Source organism: Chinchilla lanigera, unplaced genomic scaffold (assembly GCF_000276665.1).
Source record: "Chinchilla lanigera isolate Chin_1 unplaced genomic scaffold, ChiLan1.0 scaffold00019, whole genome shotgun sequence".
In the NCBI taxonomy this organism is placed as follows: Eukaryota; Metazoa; Chordata; class Mammalia; order Rodentia; family Chinchillidae; genus Chinchilla; species Chinchilla lanigera.
In genome coordinates, this window is record NW_004955420.1 from 18,367,331 (window position 1) to 18,388,869 (window position 21,539).

The 21,539-nt window shown below is 36.9% G+C and overlaps 1 protein-coding gene across 6 annotated transcripts in view; it reads right to left on the reverse strand.

Moving 5' to 3' along the window:
* The window catches only part of Tp63 (tumor protein p63), a 206,148-nt gene extending 188,692 nt beyond the window's left edge, over nucleotides 1–17,456 (reverse strand). The window contains exon 1 of one of the 6 annotated variants that reach the window (XM_013513584.1): nucleotides 17,157–17,449. In XM_013513584.1, coding sequence (XP_013369038.1) covers nucleotides 17,157–17,218 — 62 coding nt within the window. In that variant the 5' untranslated portion in view covers nucleotides 17,219–17,449. Of the gene's footprint in view, nucleotides 1–17,156 lie in introns of all 6 variants that reach the window. The other 5 variants (XM_005383231.2, XM_005383230.2, XM_005383233.2 and 2 more) reach the window with 5 other exon arrangements.
* Between the last annotated feature and the right edge of the window lie 4,083 nt (nucleotides 17,457–21,539).

A 21,539-nucleotide genomic window follows, 5' to 3' on the forward strand; every position in this document is an offset into this window, starting at 1 on the left:
AGCTTGACTACATATATCCAAAAGGTTGGGCTTTAGGTATACTCAACTGAGACAGTAAGAAGCCATTCTGATTGAGCAGAGTGATTGCAAAGTAGAGAGTGACTAACTCGTTCTTAGGTTTGAAAACAAAACTGAAGTAGCTTTGCTCCAATCCCTATAAGCAGCATATAAATCTGTTGAATGGAATTTTAGAAGCACCACCTATGTTAGCTACAATGGGGATGTATAATCAAGATAACTGAGAAACAACATTCTTTATCCTTTATGATTAAAACAGATAAAAAATAGATGTGAATGACAAAGTCACAGAAGCAACAGAGCAATCTCAGACCAAAGCTAGAGTGAAACCTGTCAATTTTATCAATAAATATAAAGGGAGAAATAGAAAGGAAGAATACATGTGAAAGCACAGTCAGTGGTGGTTGTACTGGCCATTGGTCAGGTAGAGGAACAAGAGAGAAGAGTATAATTTCTGACCACAGCCTCTTGGACTCTATCCTGACACATATATGTTCTGGACAAAGAACAAGTGTATATTTTTTGCCCCTCAGTAAGTATATGTTTATAATACTAGATATAGGGATACCATATTACCTATCTAACTCCAACTTTTCTGCTCTGCCATGTGGGAAGTTGGCCCTAATACATTAAATGTCTTCATTCTTTTTCCATCTTCTCTTTTTCCCTTCCTTCTCTGCTCCCTCCCTTGCTTGCTCCCCTTCCTTGCTAAATTAATAAACACAAACATTCTATTCTTGAAAAAAATGAAGTTATGCATTGGCCTTCTACTTTTCATATGTTAATATCTGAGTGTTGCATGAAGCAAGAAATCAGCCTCGTTCTGACATCCCAGGCTTCCAAGTTTTCAAACTGACATTGCATTGATATGTCTCAGCTCATTAAATGTTACAGTGTGGGAACCAGAGGCCCTCCTACAGATGGCACCAACGCCTGGGATGAGGCCCATCTCTACAAACTTCAGCAATTTTATTGGTCAACATTTGAAATATATCCCTGATATTATCTCTTTCACTACCTTAGTTCGTAGCATCATCAGATCTCGCATAGAACAAAGGCACCTGGACTTGTTCTCTGCATCTGTCCTCCACACGGCACACATGGAAACAACTCTCAAGTGTAAGACTAAATCCCTTGTCAGAGAAAAATTAACTCCTTCCTTACATCCTCACTTCACAACCTTATTCTGTTTCAGTAGAGCTCATCTCCTGTCTCCTTTTTCTCACACACTGTACCCCAGCCACTGTCATCTCTTTGTATCCCCTATCTAGACTGCATTTCTCAGTCCAATGACCTCTTCATTCCCTTCAAACCTCTTCTCAAAGGTCAAAAATTCACTCCTGTTGATAGGACTTATTATATGAGTATCATATTTAGTAAAGCACTCTTTCCAATCCTATCATTCTCTCTCTACTGCATATCCCTATTTTGCTAGATTTTTATGCAAAAATGTATCACCAACCAACACACGATACGCTACTTTCCATGATAGCCTGAATTAGTTCTGGCTCAATGGCATCTGCAATAAGGCCTCGCATGCAGAAAGTATTCAGTACCCTTCTAAATGAATAGCATCAAGAGAGAAATATGCAATAACCATGGCCAGTTGATTACTATCCAGCAATCTAACCCTCCATTGCCATTATTAGACTAAGATCTGTGTGAGTTTCAGTATCCTGCTACCTCTGTAGTCTTATATTTCTTCAGCTGTAAGATGGACACAGTGCAAATACTATATGTGCAAGTTTCAGGTGATAAAACCCTAAGTAACTATGAGGGATTTGGGCAAATAAGACATCTAGGCTTATAAATGTAGTAGGTAGAAAGCTTTAGCAATGCTAAATTCTAAGTACCACCTAAGAATTTGTGATGGTCCTAGTATCAAGACTATGAACCCAACCATTATTTTTCCTGATGAAAGAGAAAATGTTTTTCTTTCTCAGTAAGATTCTTTCTCACTAAGACTGCTTTTCATTCACATTTAAGAAATGATATCCTAGTCATCAGGGAAAAGCAATAGAAGCAACTGTGACTAAGAGTTGCTATTAACTATTCCTCCACAATTCATTCAGCCAACAGTTGTATGTGCTAAGTACTTGTGTACCCTAAGCTCTGTTCTGGTGCCTGGGATAAACTGACACAAAATGTACAAACACTCCAAGCTCATGAAGCCTACTTTCAGGTAAGAAGAGACAAATGACAATAAATGCAATAAACAGCCAACTAATATTTTGAAAGGTTATATGTATTATATGGACAAAACAGGAGAGAAAGTCAGTGGTCTCGAGAATGTGAGATGAAAATGGGGTGATGCTGCAATAAATAAGGAACCCTGACATTTGAGCAAAAGCTGTCATTCAAAGATGCTCACCCTCACCCCGTCCTCTGTGTAGACTGATCTTCACTGTAACAAATATGTGAGCTAATCAGCTTACAAAGAGAAAAGGTCTCATTTGGCTCAGAGTTTTAGAGGTTCTGGTCCTATTGATTTGGGTCTGTGATGAAACAATACATCATGGCAGGGACGCATGATGCAGCAAAATTGTTCACTTCATGGACAAGAAGGAAAAGAGAAAGAGGGAGGGACCATGCCTCCATAGTGCTCTTCAACGGTGGGCTGCAGTGACCAAAAGACCTCCCCCTAGACCCTCCTTCAAAGTTTCTAGCACCTCTTGATAGCACCAGGCCAGGGATGAGACTCTAACATCATCGTTGAAGGGTTTAATGATCTAAACCATAGCACATACATCTCTCTGTGTGTATGTATATTTGCCAAAAACTTGAAAGAATATTATAAATACATTTTCTTAAAATTATAGAAAATATATATTTCTCTTAGAGTAATTGATTACAATAACGTGCCTTTGACAAATATCCTGTGAACATCTTTGAAATTCGCTTAGTCTTTCCATGAAGACATCATTTAGCTTTCAAATTATAAAATGCAGTTTGATAGGGTACCCCAATATCAACTTTATTAGGATACCCTAATATCAATTTCTTTCAAAGAATCGTTTCTATTGCAAAAGAAATAAAAAGATATATATTTAAAGGAATGTATTTTTCTTAGTCTACCTGTTCTGAAATTCATGATTTTCATTACCAATATGTAATGGTTGATACATTGTGTCAATTTGAGTAGCTTAGAAGTTTAAGTCACTCAGCAGGAGGACAGGGTCCTTACTTTGTAAACATCCTCATCCTGGCAATAAGACAGCATGGAGATTGTGTGAGTAGTACACTTGCCCTGGGGGGGCAGGGTAGCCTGCATACAATAAAAAGGAGGAAAAGAGATTTGTTCTCCCGCCTCTTTGCTCCTGTTGCTTTTGCTGTCTTCTGCCTTGAACTGTTGCCCCTATCCCATGCCACCCTGCTGGTTATGAACTTAAATCTCCACAAACTGTGAGCTAAATAAATCTTTCCTTCCTTAACTTTACAGGTTTGGTATTTTGTCTCAGCAGGGAGAGAAAAGTAACTGAGACACAACATCTGTATTCAAAGAAACTACTACTTCAAGTGAGATATAGGTTAGAGCTCTGATGATCCTTCTGACTTGGCTTCAGCCTTCCTAAGCGTACTGGATAATACACAATGACAGCTGCACATTGCCACATTTTGTAAATGAAATAAAGAATGCCTGGTTTCCTGAGAGACACATCGCCATTTCCCTAAGTGTAAGCCATGTGGAGCTTTCCGTCGTTTTCCAGGAAAGCACGACTAACTGATACTCTGTCAGCCCTCTGGACTACAGCGTCTTACTAAAGGATGTGCAAGTACCACCTGCTGACTTGATCCATCTTTAGTGAGGCCTGCTAAAATATGGGTCCCATTTAACAACTTTGGCAAACTGCTCATCACATGTCTCAGATATATGAATTAATCACTGTCTTAGCAAAGTCATTCACACTTTTACAAACTTTTGATACACCACGAAACTGCCTTTTTTGTTTCTTGTTTGCTTTTTCTTTTTACAGTGTGGCTCATTAAGAAAAAGACCAAACTAACAAAACAGTCTTTATTAGCTTACAATATAACACTGAGGGTCACATCAGCACGTGTGTTGCTTTTTGTGTTGCTCACTGCTATCCGCTTGGCAGAGCTGTTGGAGTTGTTGGAAATAGCAAAGTGGCAGACAAAGGCTATTATTTACCATCACCCCTGGTCAGAGAAAAGGATGCATGAGGTTCTGCTGCCCAGAGTAGCGTGAGCTATCTCATCTGACAGTTTCATTGAAGGGTTTTCCTTGGTGGAAACTGAAAGACTTTCTTTGGGCAAAGAAAATCATAGTGCTGCCTGGGACAGGAGGAGCTCCTTTCAGACCCCAGCTGCCTTTAGTTCCCAACAACACTTGCACCACACCCCTCACATTTTGACAGCAGCGAACAGAGCCATTTCATCCCAGAATAAGTTATGAGCATAGCCAGAAACCATTCTCTCTCAAAGCACATTCACTCAGCTTTCTCACTTTCATTTTCAATTTTGTTTCCTAAGATTTATTTCTGCTCTTATGAAGACACAAACTCCAATAGTCCAGTTTCTCACCTGTCTCAGAGTTTGTGTTTGGTCTTTCACTTAATCAGAAACAATGTGTCATGGGAAAAGGGAGTGTGAGTTGGTGGTGAAAAATAGAAATAGGTAGGATAAAATCATTTCAATCAAATTAAATGACTGAGAGGACTCAAAGACATAGTATACATTCAGAAATCATAAGTGAGTAGGCATTTAAGTAAGCAAACATATATATTATAAAAGAAGTATAAATAATGTTTTACGCCTATCAAAGAAAGGAAAGAATAGATTATTTGTTAAGATTCACGCATCCATTTATCTTCTCACTCATTTAATTACTATATGTTTGTAAAATGGCTTACTGTATGCCCTGGAATACCAAGATAAACTAGATGCTTACTCTTTATGGAATGTATAGTCAACTCCTTAAACTTCAGGGTCCAGCACAATCTCCTGATGAGAATATTAAAACACAGACATCTGACTCACAACTTTGGTTCTTTTGATTCAGCAAGCTCAGATGGGCCTGCTAATTTGCATTTCTACACGTTCCCGGGTACTTCTACTATGGAGCCCTTAATATCCCAGTTTAGAAAATATCAAGCTAGAACAGTGCATCTCAAACTCAATGTGTTCATGAGCTACTTTGAACTTTTGTTAGGGCTTGGGTTCTCATTTAGTGGACTTGATAAGGGCCTCACAGTTCGCATTATTCCATGTGGATCACTCTGAGAGGTGAAGGTTCAGTAGGTGAACAGAAATTTGTGATAAATGAGTGCACCATACATTATGGAGTTAATAGAAATTAAAATAATCTTTAAAGGAGGGATTGGATTTTTCCTAGGTGGATGTTCAGAGAGAATATGCTAGGTCCAAGCTAGAGATGGGAGACAGGTGAAGGGATAAGAAATTATGACATATATGAAGGTGGAATAATTTAAGATTTTATAGCTAGAATGATTTAAGACACTGATGACATCAAGGGCAGGATTGTGTGGGTTTGCAATCAGAATCAAAAGGAAATAGGAGCTTGAGCTGAAGAAGCAAAGAACTGCTAAAAATGTTATGGATAGGGGAATTCTCCAAGAGTTGGCAGAAGCCACAGAGAGAGAAGTAGAGCCAAGGAATGGAGAGTTTCTGGATGTCATCACGTTGTCAGGAAGTTCGGTTCCTCATTTTGACGGCAGAGGTTTTAGGCATCATGGGACTGTTGAGTGATAGCAGGTAAACAAGAATCCCAAAACAGCAGCATTGCCCAGAAGCGTGTCCTTTGCCCCTGAATAAACAGGAGCACAGGTGCAAGCAAGGCACTGCCTCCTCTAAAGAGCAACAGACAGCATGGGTGTTTTTAGAGAATGAACTGATTTCATTCAAGCAAAGGAATAAAAGGAGAAAATAAATGGACAAAGATGGAAAGAGAAATTTGTTGAAGCTAGATGGGGAGTCAAATTCCCACTCTGGGGGACATACCACAGCGACAAAGAGGAAATGGCAAAAAAAAGTAGAATTATCCTGATAGAGTTTAGAGTATGGGAGAGTTCTAAAACAGCAAATTTTAATAAAAGAAGTTGTTCTATGAGATAGGTAAGTTATTAACACATGTGGAACAAAACCACGGAGTTTAAAAAACTCATTGAAAGATGGATTTTGAATTAAGTGGCCACAGATTATGAATTGTGCAATTTCTACCTCTCAAAGTTGAAGCTCTACCTTTTACTCCAATGAAAAAGTTTATTTCACAGGTAGAAAAAAAGAATCCTCTAACATAGGCCTCCACAGTTGTGTAATAATGAGAATCATACTTAAAAATATATACCCTCGTTCCTCTCAGGATAATGTTAAATTATTAATTTGGGGTTTTTTTCTTTCAAGTTTTGTTACATTGAAAAACTATTCTTAGCATGCACTGAGAACTAAAGCACTGTCCAGTAAGCAAAAAAGATAGTAGAGTTCAGAATCCTACTTATCTTTGCCAGCATCTTGAGCTGTTAACATACCCTGGGTCAGGTTATGCAGCCTACCTATGCCTCAATTTCTTCATCCACAAAATAAGAATTATATGAAGCTTAATATGTTTTAGATACTCTTTATACTGTTTATAACATTAACTCACTTATTTGCCTATCAATCTAATCAGTTAGGTACTATGACGGTTTAGAGCAAGGCCTCATGTGATCATAGGCAGGAGTTTTTGAAAAGTGATTGAATGATGAGGGCAGTATAGTTGATTTGCTGTTAGGAGGAAGTGATGTTGTTGGAAGAGGTGGGTCACTGGGGGCATGACCCGGAAGCACATATCTTTCTTCCAGGTCTCTCCCTTTTCTCTTTTTCCTGTTTGCCATGATGTGAGCAGCTTTTTTCTCCACTAGATCCTTCTACCATGTCATTTTCTGTATTTGAGTCTGCCAACCGTGGAATACAACTTAGAAACTGTGGGCCAAAGTAAATATCTCCTTTAACTTATGGGTATTGGGCACTGCTTTCCAGAATGAAGGAAGTGACTATGTACTACTATGATTGTGCTAATTAATATATTAGAAGAGACACAGGGAGACTAAGTTGAAGCAAATGCTAAGACAATGCTACTGTTGCCATGCTCATGAAAAAAGGGACATATGAGAAATTAAATTTTGAGATCTAACATTCCCCAGAGTAAGAATATCAACCCAGGCACACTGGCCCCAGAATGCATTGTTTTAAATGCTGAACTATTGTCTCTTGGTTGGCAATAGATAATCCTGACAACTACACTGCAAACCGTTTGAGGATTAAATGTGTAAAGTCCTTAAAACTGCTTCTGGACATGGAAAAAATTCAGTTAATGCTAAATAATTACCTGTTAATGCTTAATCCTCCTTTTCTAAAAATATAAAAAAAAGAGGTGAGACATTTTTAAATTAGTAATTGTAGCTTCTGTCATTGCTGTAGTTAATAAAATCTGATTAAAACCATGTGTCATTTTAAATTAGCAAAATTTAAAAAATAATGATATCCAAAGTTGTAAATCTTTGGCAAAATATATTGGCATGCTCATTTACATAATAATGTTTCCAGAAACTTGAAAATATCTATACCCTTTTACTTGCTAATTCTGCCCCTTCTCAGCTAGTAGCATGTCCTGGTGGAATGGCAAATTCTGGATTCCTTAGTCCTGGCTCAGATGAGAATGAAGTACACTGACATTTTTCCATCTACTAATTAGGAGACATTGGTTAAATTAGTTATTGCTGAACTTCATTTTTCTCACATGCAAGCAGGAGATATTACTTAGTTCATAAACATATTAGATGAGGTAACATAAGTCAGTTATATGGCATCTTTTATGAGGTGAACATAGTTTAGTTTGCTTTCCTCAAATATTTGTCCCATTGAACTATTGCAAGGAAATTTGTCCAAAGAAAAGTGGTTGTATAACATGTGAAATTTATAATAAATGTTGTAATCAACTATAATGTTTTTAAAAATGACAGTAATAAATATGTAAAGGGGTAGTGGCCTAATGAGATCCTGATGTAATTACTTGCATGAAAAATCCAAAAATAAGATGATTAGATAGTGCTTATGATATAATTTTAATGAATAAAACAATTTATGGTTACAACCTCTACGTACAAACAAATTATGGATCTAAAAGAAGACAAGGACCTCAAAGGACTCACTAGAGGTTTCTTTTTCTCCAAATATTTGTCTAGTAACATTTGAGATATAGTTAATATTAAGTAATAAGTACTTTTACTAAGCACATTTCATCTGAGATTTCCTAATATTCTCTGATATTTTTGTTTCTCCCTGAGATTCAAAGATCTTCCTTTGTTCACATTTAATTCAGACACTTCAGAACCAAATTTGCTACAGTAAAAACACATAAAAACTGAGTTTTAAAATTTCCTATACATACATACATATACATACAGCATCTAGCACTTGAATATTTATTGATTATTGAATAGTTTTGTAGTCAACAAGGAAGTTGAACTATTTAAGGCATTCTTGTTTCCTCTTTTCAATTCCTCCTTATTTGCCTAACCAAACAACATTCATCTATTTACTTAAATATGAACTAATTTAAAAATCTTCTTTAAAATGTTCTTAACTTAGATATAAAGATGGTACCTACAGAATCCAAAAGTCATGTATTTTATCAGTCTTATTTATGTGTTTCTAATATGTTGTCACAATCTTTTACTTCAGCTTGAAAAATGTGCTGATATCACTTCCACAAACCAAACCTTAAACAATACTCTGTGATATTTTAGGGTTTCTCAAGTTCATTCTGTTGTACCAAGAAATGTAAAGTTTCAGTAAAAGAGAGAAAGGAAAGAAGACGGGAAGGAGAAAAAAACAATGCTTCTACTTTACTCATGTGAAGCATTAAAGACTTAAAGGTGAAAGATTTAGGACCTAGAGTTAAAATTATGCATGAATTGCACTTATCTATCTATTTACTTATTTTTACAGTACTAGGGATTAGAACTCAGGGCATTGCACGTGATAGGCAAGTATTCTACCACGAAGCTATACCTCAGTTCTGTACATGAATGTTCTATAGGAAGATAAGCTGTAATGTCACGGATCAGATAGAAGGGGCCTTATTATACATGCACACAGCACAGCATTGCAGGATTTTGCTCATGGAGGAGGTGTAGTCTACTATGTGAAAGGAGGTAGCATATTAGAATGAATACGGTTACCGTCACCTACATTTACTCCAGTACTAACTCAAGATAAGTCTTTCGTTAATACTTCAAGTTTACGAAATAAACCTCAAAACCTGTGTTTTACTACAACTCTTCAGATTACTCATAATTTAGCTTAAAAAAATACTGCCAAGCAGAGTTTTTACATTCATTGCCCAAGAGAACAAAAGTTTGAAAAGAAAAGAAAATCTAACAGTATATCTTTCTAAAATTTTTATTGCATGGTGGCACAGTCTTGGAAAAGTTCAATGAGCAGGTTTCCTCACTGAAAACTTTAGTAAATATCCTCTAATTTTGTAGTTAAGAAGTAAACGACAATTAAATTCAAGCATGAAAACTGAAGTTTTATAGGGCCAGAAAAGAAAAAGAGGAGAGGAAAATTAATGATGAATTTAAAATGAAATACGTAAGCTTTTCCATTTTTAAGGCAACTCTACAAATCGAGTACCTTGATGAAGTCAGAATAAGATAGTTCAATTAAATGCAATCAAAAGTTTCAGGAGTGACATAATGAATTTTAATGGCAAGGGAGTTTATCACTTTATCACAGTCTTACCCCTATTATGAATTTTTATGTATTCTATTAACTATTCTAATTTATATCAACATCTGTAAAGTGCTGATATTAAAAAGCTACTGTAGGTAAGCATGTAGCTGATTAAATTATCACACCAGCTTCTCTTTTTGCATTTCTTAACTGAAAAGATTTTCCCAGTTATAATATTTTTATGATGCTGGTTTTGCCCTCAATTATAAGATTGCCTCAGTTAATGACATCTGAGAATGGGTGTTTGCAATTCAATTTAGCAGATTACATTCGCTCATTTGAAACAAAATGAAATGTACTGGAAATGTGAAAGTGGCAAGAGATTCTGAGCCCTCACATTTCTGCTTTTAAGCTTAATAATTGCATCCTAATCTTCAAAGAGTTTAATTTATACTAAGAGAGTTAGACAGAAGGGGAGAACGGAAAGCAAACAAAATAAGCATAAGAATGGAGAGATAATTAATTCTCTCCATCTAAATTATCTACAAAATACTATGGCTTAAGGTAAAACAGAAATGTTAATAGCTGTCATTTCCCAAACCTTGACTAACCAATAAATACACATCCTTCATGTCCATTTCTCATTCTATTTTAAATGGAACAAAGTGACTTTCAGAGGCTAGGAAGTACATAATTACCCAGACCAGAGTCTTTGGACTTTGATCATAATTATAGTGCTTTATACATCCATCACTTGTTGCTTGAGGACTACTCCTAGGTAAGTGCTTTAAAGGAGATAGAATTCCTGTCAGAACAAATTTGAGCTTCAAAACAGCTAATCAGAAACTTAGCTTTCTTGTCCTGAAACAGAGACAGAAAATTGCCACTTTAATCTTACAATCCATGTGAGTTTTAAGTAAAGCGAGAACATGAAGTCTCTGTTTGAGAAGGTATGTGTCTCCACTGTGCGTTATGTCTTAGTACATTTTTATGAGCTTCTATTAGGGTATTGTCTCAAAGTTTGCCTCACTGAAGGCGTAGGTTTCAAAATTGGTGTACAAATAAAGGAATCATCTAGAGAACTTGGTAAAAATTCTGATTTTTGCCTTCCTTCACTGCATGCTCAATTTCTTAGAGGAAGGCATCAGTCTCAAACCTAAAATCAATAAGGAACCTTCTAGCACGGACCTCTAGGGCTGCTTCTCCAAGTGTTGTCTGATAACTGCAAAAATCAAAACTCTTTTTGCTTGCAGTACAATTACAAGGCTCCCCCTAACTTTGCCAGGTCATAGTCACAGAACATTGATGCACCACCTCTCCCTAACCCCGGCAACACGAAGAGTGAATCTGCATAGCCTGTCTCCCAAATCTAAATTTGGGCCTTGCAGTGTTAAAGATGCCATCAAAGAGTCAAATCTATCTCTGTGTAAAACAATTGGGGGATTTGAATAGAAGTCAATAACAAAAGTTGCCATTGCAGTTTGCAGCGTGTGGAGTGGGTGCTGGGACCTTGGCCCATGGAGAGCTTTTCCGGTATCCCTGCTCCTTGTACTGTTTCTACCCAGACACAGACATTCTCTCTTTGAACTTTCTAGGCTCTAGGACTGTTTCTCACTGACAGCTTCTACCTTCCTAACTCTGTACCATAAAATAAATAAATAAATAAATAAATAAAGTCATTGCACAATTTAAACAAATAAATCAAAACAAGAGTTTTAGTTCCTCTGGTGCTGATTTGGGAAATAAAAATCCTTTACCCGGTAGATTAGTTTCTTATCATTTCTCTAAAAAGTTACCATAAGGCCGGAGGTAGTGGCACACACCTGTAATCCCAGCACTTGGGAGGCTGAGGCAGGAGGATCATTGCGAGTTTGAGGCCAGCCTGGGCAACGGAGTCAGTTCAAGGCCAGCATGAACTGCATAGCGAGACCTTGTCTGCCCCCACCAAAAAGTTACCACTAAGCCAGCAGTCAAAGCCAAAACAAACTTACTGTATTGTAATTCTGCAAGTCAGAAGTCACAGAGGCCTCAGTTACTGAAATAAAGGTGTTGGTAGGGCTATGTGTCCTTTGGAGAATGTAGGGGAAAATCTCTCTCCTTGTTTTTTTTTTTCCAGCTCTTAGGTGCTCCCTATCTTTCTAAGGTCATGACTGTCATCCTCAAAGCCAGCAATAGCCTCTTAAGTCTTTTTTCACATCACATCACATCATAACACATCACACCACTTTGACTCTTCTCCCTCCCTCTTCTACTGCTAAAGACTCTTGTGCTCACACTGTGCCCACAAGGAAAATACAGATTAATCTCCTTATTTTAAAATAAGCTGACTAGCAGCCTTAATTTCATCTGCAACCTTAATTCCCCTTCACCCTATAACATAATATAGTCACAGGTTCCAGGAATTAGAACATGGCTGTTTTGGAGCCCATCACTCTGCTACCACACCTGTCTCCCTCCCAGGTAGTTAGAGTAAAGAATGCGTTGGGAAACACTTTGTGAACCACACCACTTTAGACAAATCTAATAAAATGTCCATGGTTTGTTGGACATAACATGGAACTGGAGTCAAAAGACTTGAATTCTCACCCAGATTTTGCTAGCATTTGGTTGTATGATATTGGTCAACGCATTTACCTCTTTTGGGATTCAGATTTCTTGAGAGAAACAAGCCAAAATGCTGTTACAATCCATCATAATTTTTGTTCCTGAATTAAGTTGTTTCATAGGGAAATGGAGCTCAACATGTGCTTACCGGGGATCATAAGAATTTGCAGGAAGAAGAAACATTCTACTAGCACGGAATACACACATCAGTAAAACAGAGAAGCCAGCGCTGCATTTCAGAGTTGAAGTAGCTTATGTTTAATTCTCAGCATCCTAGTTTTGAAATAGCAGACCAGAAGCTACACCTCACTTATGAAGAACTTTGATCTGGAGAGCTTAAGTAGTTTCATGAAGGTCCCACACTCAGTTACAGGCGGAGGTAAGACATCTAGATCTTTGACAGATTGATGCATTCTCTGCTAACTTAATTCCCTGCCTTTCAATCACTGCAGTGTACCAGGAGTTTAAAAGGAGCACAGAGTTGAAATAGCACTGTAGTATTAACTAAGGACAGTTGTTCTTAAAGGTGCTATAAAACTTTTCCTCCTGAAAATTTTAAGAGTTTGAAGTACTTTATCTTGGATATGTTAGACTTTGTAGATAAACTATATCTTGATATTCCTCTAATTAAAGAATTTCTAATTCTTCCTGTCTTCCACCTTCTTTCACTTCAAGTATTGATGAGGAACAGCACACCCAGATTTTAGCATAATTCCTTCCAGTAGGACAGAGATTCTGGGTTATTGTGGAGATGCCTACAACCCAGTCTTATTGAAATGGACAGACACACCCTTTATCTCACATTAGAAGTTATAATACAAAGTTTTCATAAAGTACATAAACTATGCTACGGGCATGTGTTTTATCTTTGTTCTTGCCCTGATCCTGGAGGAAAGAGATTAATCAGAAGTAAGGGGTATGATATGGCTCTCTGAAATTAGCAGTGGCTAGAAACGGTTATCATCCCTAAACTTGAACGAAAGACAGGGTAAAAAGTAGCTGATAGAGTTCACGAGGCCTGGACCTATGACAAGGACCTTTAATCAGACCTACACCCTTTAATAGAAAACCTAACAGGGAGGCAGTCAGGGAAACTAATATCCCCCCTGTGTGCTACTCTTTATTTTCACCTCCCACTGGAGATGCCCCGTGGTTGAGCTCAACAGGAGACTGCAGAGGAGGAAGAACTGATAGCACAGTCTTCAGAAGTCAGCTTGCTGAGGCACAGAACAAAATGAAAGATGAGGCAGGGTACGGCGGGCAAGTGGAGCACACTCAAAAAGGAGCTGCATCTGTTTGTATGTGATTTTATCAGACAAAGGGAATTATCTTGAACCATAAAGTCAATTGCCATTCTTCCTTTTGGTATATGTTTAGAAAATATAGTTAATAAAGTCCACCTTTAAGCAAAGAAAGCATACAAGTCACACTAAATATGTAATTCATACAAGAAACACTTCTTATGGTGAACAATATTTAAGAGTCTGATGTTTCTACTGAGGTGACTGAGAAAAATAATACAAAACATTTTACAAGGGGATTAGATTGTAATGGTGTTTATATTTATTTTATTTTTAGATTACAGTTATTGCAGCTCCTCAAACTTTAACCTTGGTTTATTTTTATCATTCTAATTGCTTTATTTTATGAAAAGATATTTTAAAAGGTTTTAATCTGTCACAAAATTTTGTTAACCTGTCACTTGGTTATAAAATTCATTTTGCAAACTAGATACCAATTCTAAAGCCAAAGAATGCAAAAGGGCTTCAGTTATATCCCAAGCAGTAAGTTCGCAAAGATTTACCTACTGGATGTTGAATTTTAGGTTACTTTTAGTATTTACCTAATTAAACAAACCAACAAACAAAACTCATTTGTGAACAGTTTCTGTTAATAACAAAGTGGTAACTAACTCATGGATTTATTTATTGATCTTGACTAATTTCATCCATGCTTTGACAGTTTTGTTAAAATTGTTACTAATCAAATGACAATATCCATGATTTCTCTTGTTTTCTATATTTAGCAGTTTCATCAAAAGACAAATCCATTAATCAACATAGTTTTACTATATTCTTGATTTTCAGAAATTTTTGGCAAAGATTACCATAATTATTATTAGGTCACAGCACAATTAAATGCCTAGTATGCATAAGCCTGTGGGTTCAATCCCAAGGACTGAAGGAAAAAAAGAAATATAATAATTTGTCAGTATGTTGAAATAGAAAGAAAAAGATGGTGAAATGTCAATTTGAACTGTGAGAATGATAAACATACACCTTAGAAATGTGTATTAAAACTAACTTTTTAGAGGGTATTAATTGACAGCGATTAATGACATTGACATGTTATTTATTCTATTCCTTCATAAAAAGAAATTCATGAGTTAAGGTTACTTGGTGTTAAAAAATATCAAGATATCCTGCTGTTTCTTTTAAGGCAAATTGCTTTCACGATTTCTTTCTAAACACAAGGTCAGGAAAGACAAATTTATGTATATAGATGACTATGATTATGGAATGATTAAATTTGGTCTTTCTTAAAATAGATTTTGTAAACTGAGAGCTACCAGAGTTGTCTGCTTAGAAAAACCAAATGAAATCCATTCACTCATTGAGCATTGGAGAGAATATTGTTTATTACCGGCTTTGACAATCTATAATATAAAATAAATTTCTTAGAGTGCAGTCTCCTTCAGTTGCTCATTTATTCACTGAGGGAAAATAGTGATAAATCATTCTTTAAACTATGGGACCAAGCAGTTAAAATATTTGAGGAAGGTATATCTAATAGGAAGCTATAAGCACAATAGTAAAATAAATGAAAATCATAGACATATCTTATTCATTTTTGTATTTGCAATGCCTTAGGCACAGCTTAGTAAAAATATCTCTCTCCTCTTTAAATTATCTGACAGTGAATCATCCATTACAAATGAGAAGTGCGTATTCTAGCTTTAAACAATTTATTATGCAAATACATATTTCCTGACCATCCTGAACAACAATCTCTCAGCTTTGCACACGTTCCTGTCCCTTCCTACAACTGATGCTCACCATGTTTGAAGTTCAGGGCATTCTATGAAAACTTAAAGCTATTTAAAATCACAACTACTGTTTATAATGTTATAATATATTTTAAAAATGAGATGTCATCTAGTCCAAAACAAACAGGTTGTCAGTGCAACATGTAAAGCAATTTCCTTACTTATTTATACAATTCTCTCACCAATCACTAGAAATCTCCCTAGAGCAAGGTGAGCAGGGTTGAAGTATGGGGTGCTAGTCAGCGATAGAGTTTTTCCTATAGCTGCTGTGGACCCAAGCACCTACTTTAGGAAGGATGCTTGCAAAGGAAAGGTTGTAAGGGCAATAGTGCCTCACAGTTATGTTCTTAGAAATATTACTTCAAATGATTCTTAGTGGACTAGGTGATTTGAGGCTGGAAAAACATTGAGAACTAGAAAATGATTTTTTGTTTGTTTCTTTCTTTCAACCCGCCTCCAACTCAATCTAGCCTTCAAGACATCCAAGAAAATAAACTCTAGAACAATTCATTTGTGCTGAAAATTTGTTTGTGGCAGATAGCAAGGCAGGAATTAGATCACTGTTCACATTTCCCATTTCAAGGTGGAAGTCCAAAAATAAGTCTTTGTCTCTCTCTCTCTTTCTCTCTTTCCTCCTGTCTCCACCATTCCATTTACCTTTCTGCCCCACTTTTCCATTTTTGCTTTCCACACAGCCCACTAGAAACTTCCCAGGAAGAGAAACAGTGCGCATAGCCCACATCAGTGCTCTACATGGTGGCAGATACACCAAGAAAACAGATCACACGTCTTTCATAATCCGCTAGGCAATGCTACAGTCACTAAGTCCTGTCCAGAGCCATCCGACTCCACTTCTAGTATGAGGCTCCAATACCCACAGGTGGCAAATGTCAAGTTAACCCCTTTCTAGCCCTGCCATTTTCAACGCTCAAACAAGCTCTCTCATTAGTCTTATAAAATAAAGTATGAAATTCCGACATCACATCTCATGCTGTTAAATTAACAACATCACACTGCGACATAGGACTTGAATATCTCCCATAGCTTTATGACTGGAACGACACTGTTCAGATTTCATTTACCAGTTTAAAAATAGCAAACTAATTTGAAACATTCTCTCTCCCTCCCTCCCTCCCTCTCTCTCTTTCTCTCTCTCTCTCTCTCCATGTATCTGTCTCTTTATCGCTTACACATACACATAAATACAAAATTCTGTACTCTCACTAACATTCTATCTCAGTGTTGGGCAAATATTTCTTCCTAAAAATACAAATAACACTCAGTAAAATGACAGGTTTTGTGACTATGTATATTATGAAACAAATTCAAAAGTAAAATACTCCTTAGAGCTAAAATGACAAACTGCAACCTATTTTATGGAACAATGGTCATTTATGTACTTTTAATATATACACCCAAATTATTCAGTGTTATTTTTGATTTGAAGATTATCCACAGATTATTTTGTCTCTGCCCAATGAAATTTCTTCTTCTTGAGTGGGTGGGTTTGGAGCAAGGCAAGTAACCTATTTCAAACATCTTAAAATAGAGTGATCACTCTTAAAAGTGGTTGTCTTCAAATTTTGTTACTTTGTAGATCCAGAGCTAAACTAAAAAAGCAAATTAGAAAAGTTGCCCACAGACCAATTTAAGTCCACATAAAAATCCAAGCCGGTATCCCTGAGCTCCCTTGCTAAAGGAGCAGGGATCTCTTCTGGAACACTGCAGAGACACTCATAACACACAAGGCACTCCAATTAAAATTTGACAGAAGTTATGTCACATTGAGACTCACCGCTGGATGTAAGGGTCAGGGCAGTACTGTAGTGTGGCACACCGTGACGTTTCAAAATTCATTTCCTCCGACTCTCTTTGGTATCAACAAATGGAGAGCGATTGTATAAAATATACACATATACCTGTGTATATGTAGATATATAGCCAGAAAGCTAAAAGCAATAATGTCAAATGCCATCAGACATAGAAGTTTAGACACTTCCCCCTTCCCACATATTTGCAAAGAGGCGGAGCATTTCTTCTTTTCAGCCAATGACATTCATCAGGTGACCAAAACATCATAAACAGTTGATTCTTACCAGCTGGGCATCCTCTCTAAAGTTGTTCCTCCCTCTCCACCCCTGCTTTAGAGTCCTGGGCATATAGTACCCACACTTGTTGCTGGCAGTTGGGAAGCATCTCTGAACTTCTGGTCTTGCTCGTGATTGGATGTTGGCATGAGTGGCATCAGAGTTTAATTTCAGCAGCCGGGACTTTTGTCACAGAACTGTGCTGATGAGTGTCCACCTCGTCCCAGCTACAGAACATTTCCTTGTACCTGGGTACTGATTTGATTTGAGCACTTCTGTGACTGCTTCAGGGGCTGAAATGTTGTGCTGTATGCAGAGCTGCTTAGAGCAGGGTTTTTTCATCTCTTCCCTTCCCCTCCCCCTCCAGCCCTCCTTTCAGCCAACCGCCTGTTGTGGTCACAATCTCAAATAGCAAAGACAGGGAAATTCCTTGATTATATTTAACCTAGAACTCACTCTTCGTCTCAAATAAGAGAGATATCTATTCACATCTCCTTAGAAATTCTGTCTGCCCCAAACCAAGGAAAAGAACCTTTGTTGACTTGTCAAAATATCCTTCCTCAGACACATCCACATAAACATTTGTTATAATTTCCTTAAAGGGATGTGAAAGTAGGAAATCATATACTCTTTTAGAAAATTTTAAAGCTTATATAATTATTCCAAAAGTCCTGTTTTTATAAACGTGCTAATTCATTTCACTTTCTATCAGTTTGTCTTACTCTCTTTTGTCTCATTTTTTTCTCTTTTTGCTTTGACTTGATTTCCTTTCAGATAAAATTATAACAGTGCTCATACATTCAGAAATTCACATGATAACAATGAAAGTTTGCATACGGGGTGACTTCTTTCATTTTTGAATTTTCTTTCCTTTTTGAAATTACCCTGGTTCTGTGGATTTGGAAATTGAATGAAATATGATTCAGAAGCTAAATTAGAATAGACTTCAACAGGAAATAAAAAAAACAAAACAACAACCATGTGCCCAAGTGTCACTAACATGCCAAGTTCACATTTTCTATTTGTCTCTAATCACAAAACATCTGCAAGTAGATGGCAAAGTCGTGAGACAATCTAAAATTCTTTTCTGATAAATCTGACATTTCCCTGCAAGAAATTCTGGTTCAAAATGTGTCTCATAAAGATGTTTTATTTGTTGCTTCAGCAAGGAGAGAAGGGAGAAGCTATTTAAAACTTGACATTCTCTTCCTTTACTTAGCCCGAGAGTGTCTAACATCTGTGAATTGTGAAATTCACAAACATGCTGGCCTGAGCCCCAGCCAAATCAAACAGCTTGTTCTACAAAATGTGAAACTTGAAGAGAAGATCATTTGGCTAATTAATTACATATTTGTTAATTGGAGTGAACGTCCTTGGCTCTCTTCCCTGCTATTGGCAGATAAGGATGACCTAAATACAGAGTTCTTCAATGGAAAATAATCAATTTCCTGCAATCGTGACAAATAATTCCCTCACACAGGACATCGATATTCTCATTTATACAGTGAATTGAATGATGATTTCAAGAGCAGGGATTCTCAAGTTTTAATAGCTGTCAGTCCTCTGGAAAGGCAGGTTCTGGCTCAGGAGCACTCGGCTGAAGCCTGAGACTCTGCATTTCCAGAACATCCCTGGGTTGTTCCCCTTGGCTGGCCTTTGTACCACTCTTGGGAGGAGCAAGGTCTTGCACTCATTCTGGGTCTTATTTACAATTCAGTGGTTCTAGGTAATAAAGAAGAGCTCTTATATTTTAAATTTCCATCCAAGGCTATAGGCTTTCAGTGGATTTGCAACCATTCTTGGTGTATGTATGACTTTTTTTTTCTTTAATTTTAGAAGGTCTGGAAGATTTAGCACATACCCATTCACAACCTGGGAAAATAAGTGACAATTATACTATAATTACTATAACTGCCTCATATTTATATTACACCCTTTTCCCCCAGGAGACTCAAATTACTGCACAAATGTATAAATTATTTCTTTGGTATGACAGGTAGACACTTTTCAGAGGCTTTAAGTCTTTTAGGTAAAGATTGCAGTAGAATAAATTAAACAGAAGCCTAGGAGAAGGTAATTGCCTTCCTGGCCTGCCTGTTTGAATGATGTTTGTGAGCACATTTGATTTATATGAAGAGCAGGAGGAAGGGCTTAATGAGGTAGCGGTGTTTAAGGTCCAGAACAATGGACACAAGGTAAGAGAAAAGAACACTTTTCCTTTTTCAACTTGTAACAGCCAAGAATGTGCGCTCTGCCACATTCAGGCATTCGTAAGGAAACACTTCTCACTTATATCCATGGAATTTATTTCACAACTCTTCTTTTTCATGCCCGCTCTCCTGTAGGTTGCATACTTCTCTGGTTGCCCTCTGGTCTTAGATCATATGTTGCTTTACCAGGGATGTTTTTCAACCTGATCTGCATATGCTTCAAAACCCAAAAAGCTTCCCCTGCCCCTTCAGATAAAAGGAACCTGCTCTACCTCTAACTTCCTAAATCATCATACTATATCTGCATTTCTTTACGTAGAGACGTCTACAGCTTTCCTGCTTTACCCTAGCTAGTTTCTGTTCCAGACTATGAAAAATCTGAGGCCAGACTGGCTATCAGATTCACTTTGCATCTTTAGAGACAAGGAAATATTGTACAATGAGTTCATATGTTTGTATCTTTGCAAAAATCACCCCATGATAAATATTGTAACTGATTAAAATAATTTCTATAAAACACTTGATGACTTTTTAGAATTAGCTTTATGATGTATAACTTTTATATAATGAAATTCACCAATCATAAGTGTTGAGTTTGAGGCAACTTTTTTTGTTTGTTTGTTTATTTTTTTTCCAGTCCCAGGAATCGAACTCATGACCTTGCGCCCGCCAGGCAGACGCTGTGCCACTGAGCTAAATCCCCAGCCCCGGGTTTGAGGCATTTTGACACACTGTGTACCATGTATTCTCTATTGTAATCAAGCATGAAACTTTTCTATTACCCCAAATTCCTCAAAGCTTTTTGCCATCCCACCCTCACTGCTGTCCTCAGGCAATCACTGTCTTGCTTTTCACCATTGGAAATTAAATATATACTTTTTGTAGAGTGTTATCTAATAGAACTTTCTATGAAGAAGAAAATATTTTACCTTTGCCTAGTTTTTGGTTTCTTTTTGGAACTAAGGATTGAACCAAGGGCCTTTGCACTGAGCTCCACTCCCAGACTCTTTTAATTTTTATTTATTTATGTCGTTTTGAGACAGAGTCTTGATGAGTCACTAAATTGCCCAGGCTGCTAATCCTCCTACCTTAGCCTCCCAGACTGCTGGGATTACAAGTGTGGCCCACCAAGCCCAATTTAAAAATTTGCACTTTCTGTCATAGTTGCCTGTAATTACATGAAGCAACTATGATTGACTAGTTAAATTTTTATTTTTATTCACTTTTAATCAATCTAAATTTGAGTCGCCACTTTGTGATGTCCATTGAACATCATAAAGCTAGAATATCACATAAATGGAGGCCCACAGTACATTTTCTTTTGTGCCTATGTTCTTTTCGCACACTGATTCTATTGTTTTGAGACATTGCTGTATTGTTAACTGTATCAGCAACCTGGTGTTTCTGTAAATTAAATGTTGATCATGTGATTTTTATGTATAATTTGCATATAGTGAGTGGTGTTTGTTTTTTGACAATTAAGAATAAGTTATATTCTTAGATATACAACTGTGGCTAAAACTAGAGTCCAATAGGATTTTTAAATCTCAGTGGTAGTAGAACCCAGAATTTGTTCTTGGTCCGATTGAGTTATCTGGAAATGTAGTAGTTCCTTCCCTCCAAGCATGCTATCACTTTAAAGAAGGTAGGCTATGTTATTATGGACTGTAAAGAAGTTGGCTAATCTGGGTTTGCCTGAGTTCTGATTCTCACTTACCTTCAGACCCTAACCAAGTACTCTACTCTCTTTGAGAATTAGATTCTTTATTTTTAAAGAGTAAAGATATACCAGTTAGGATGTATCAGTTAGGATATGTTCCATATAAGCAATAGAAAATAACTCTGTTTTGTTAAAACCCACACTGTGAAAATGGGTAGAAA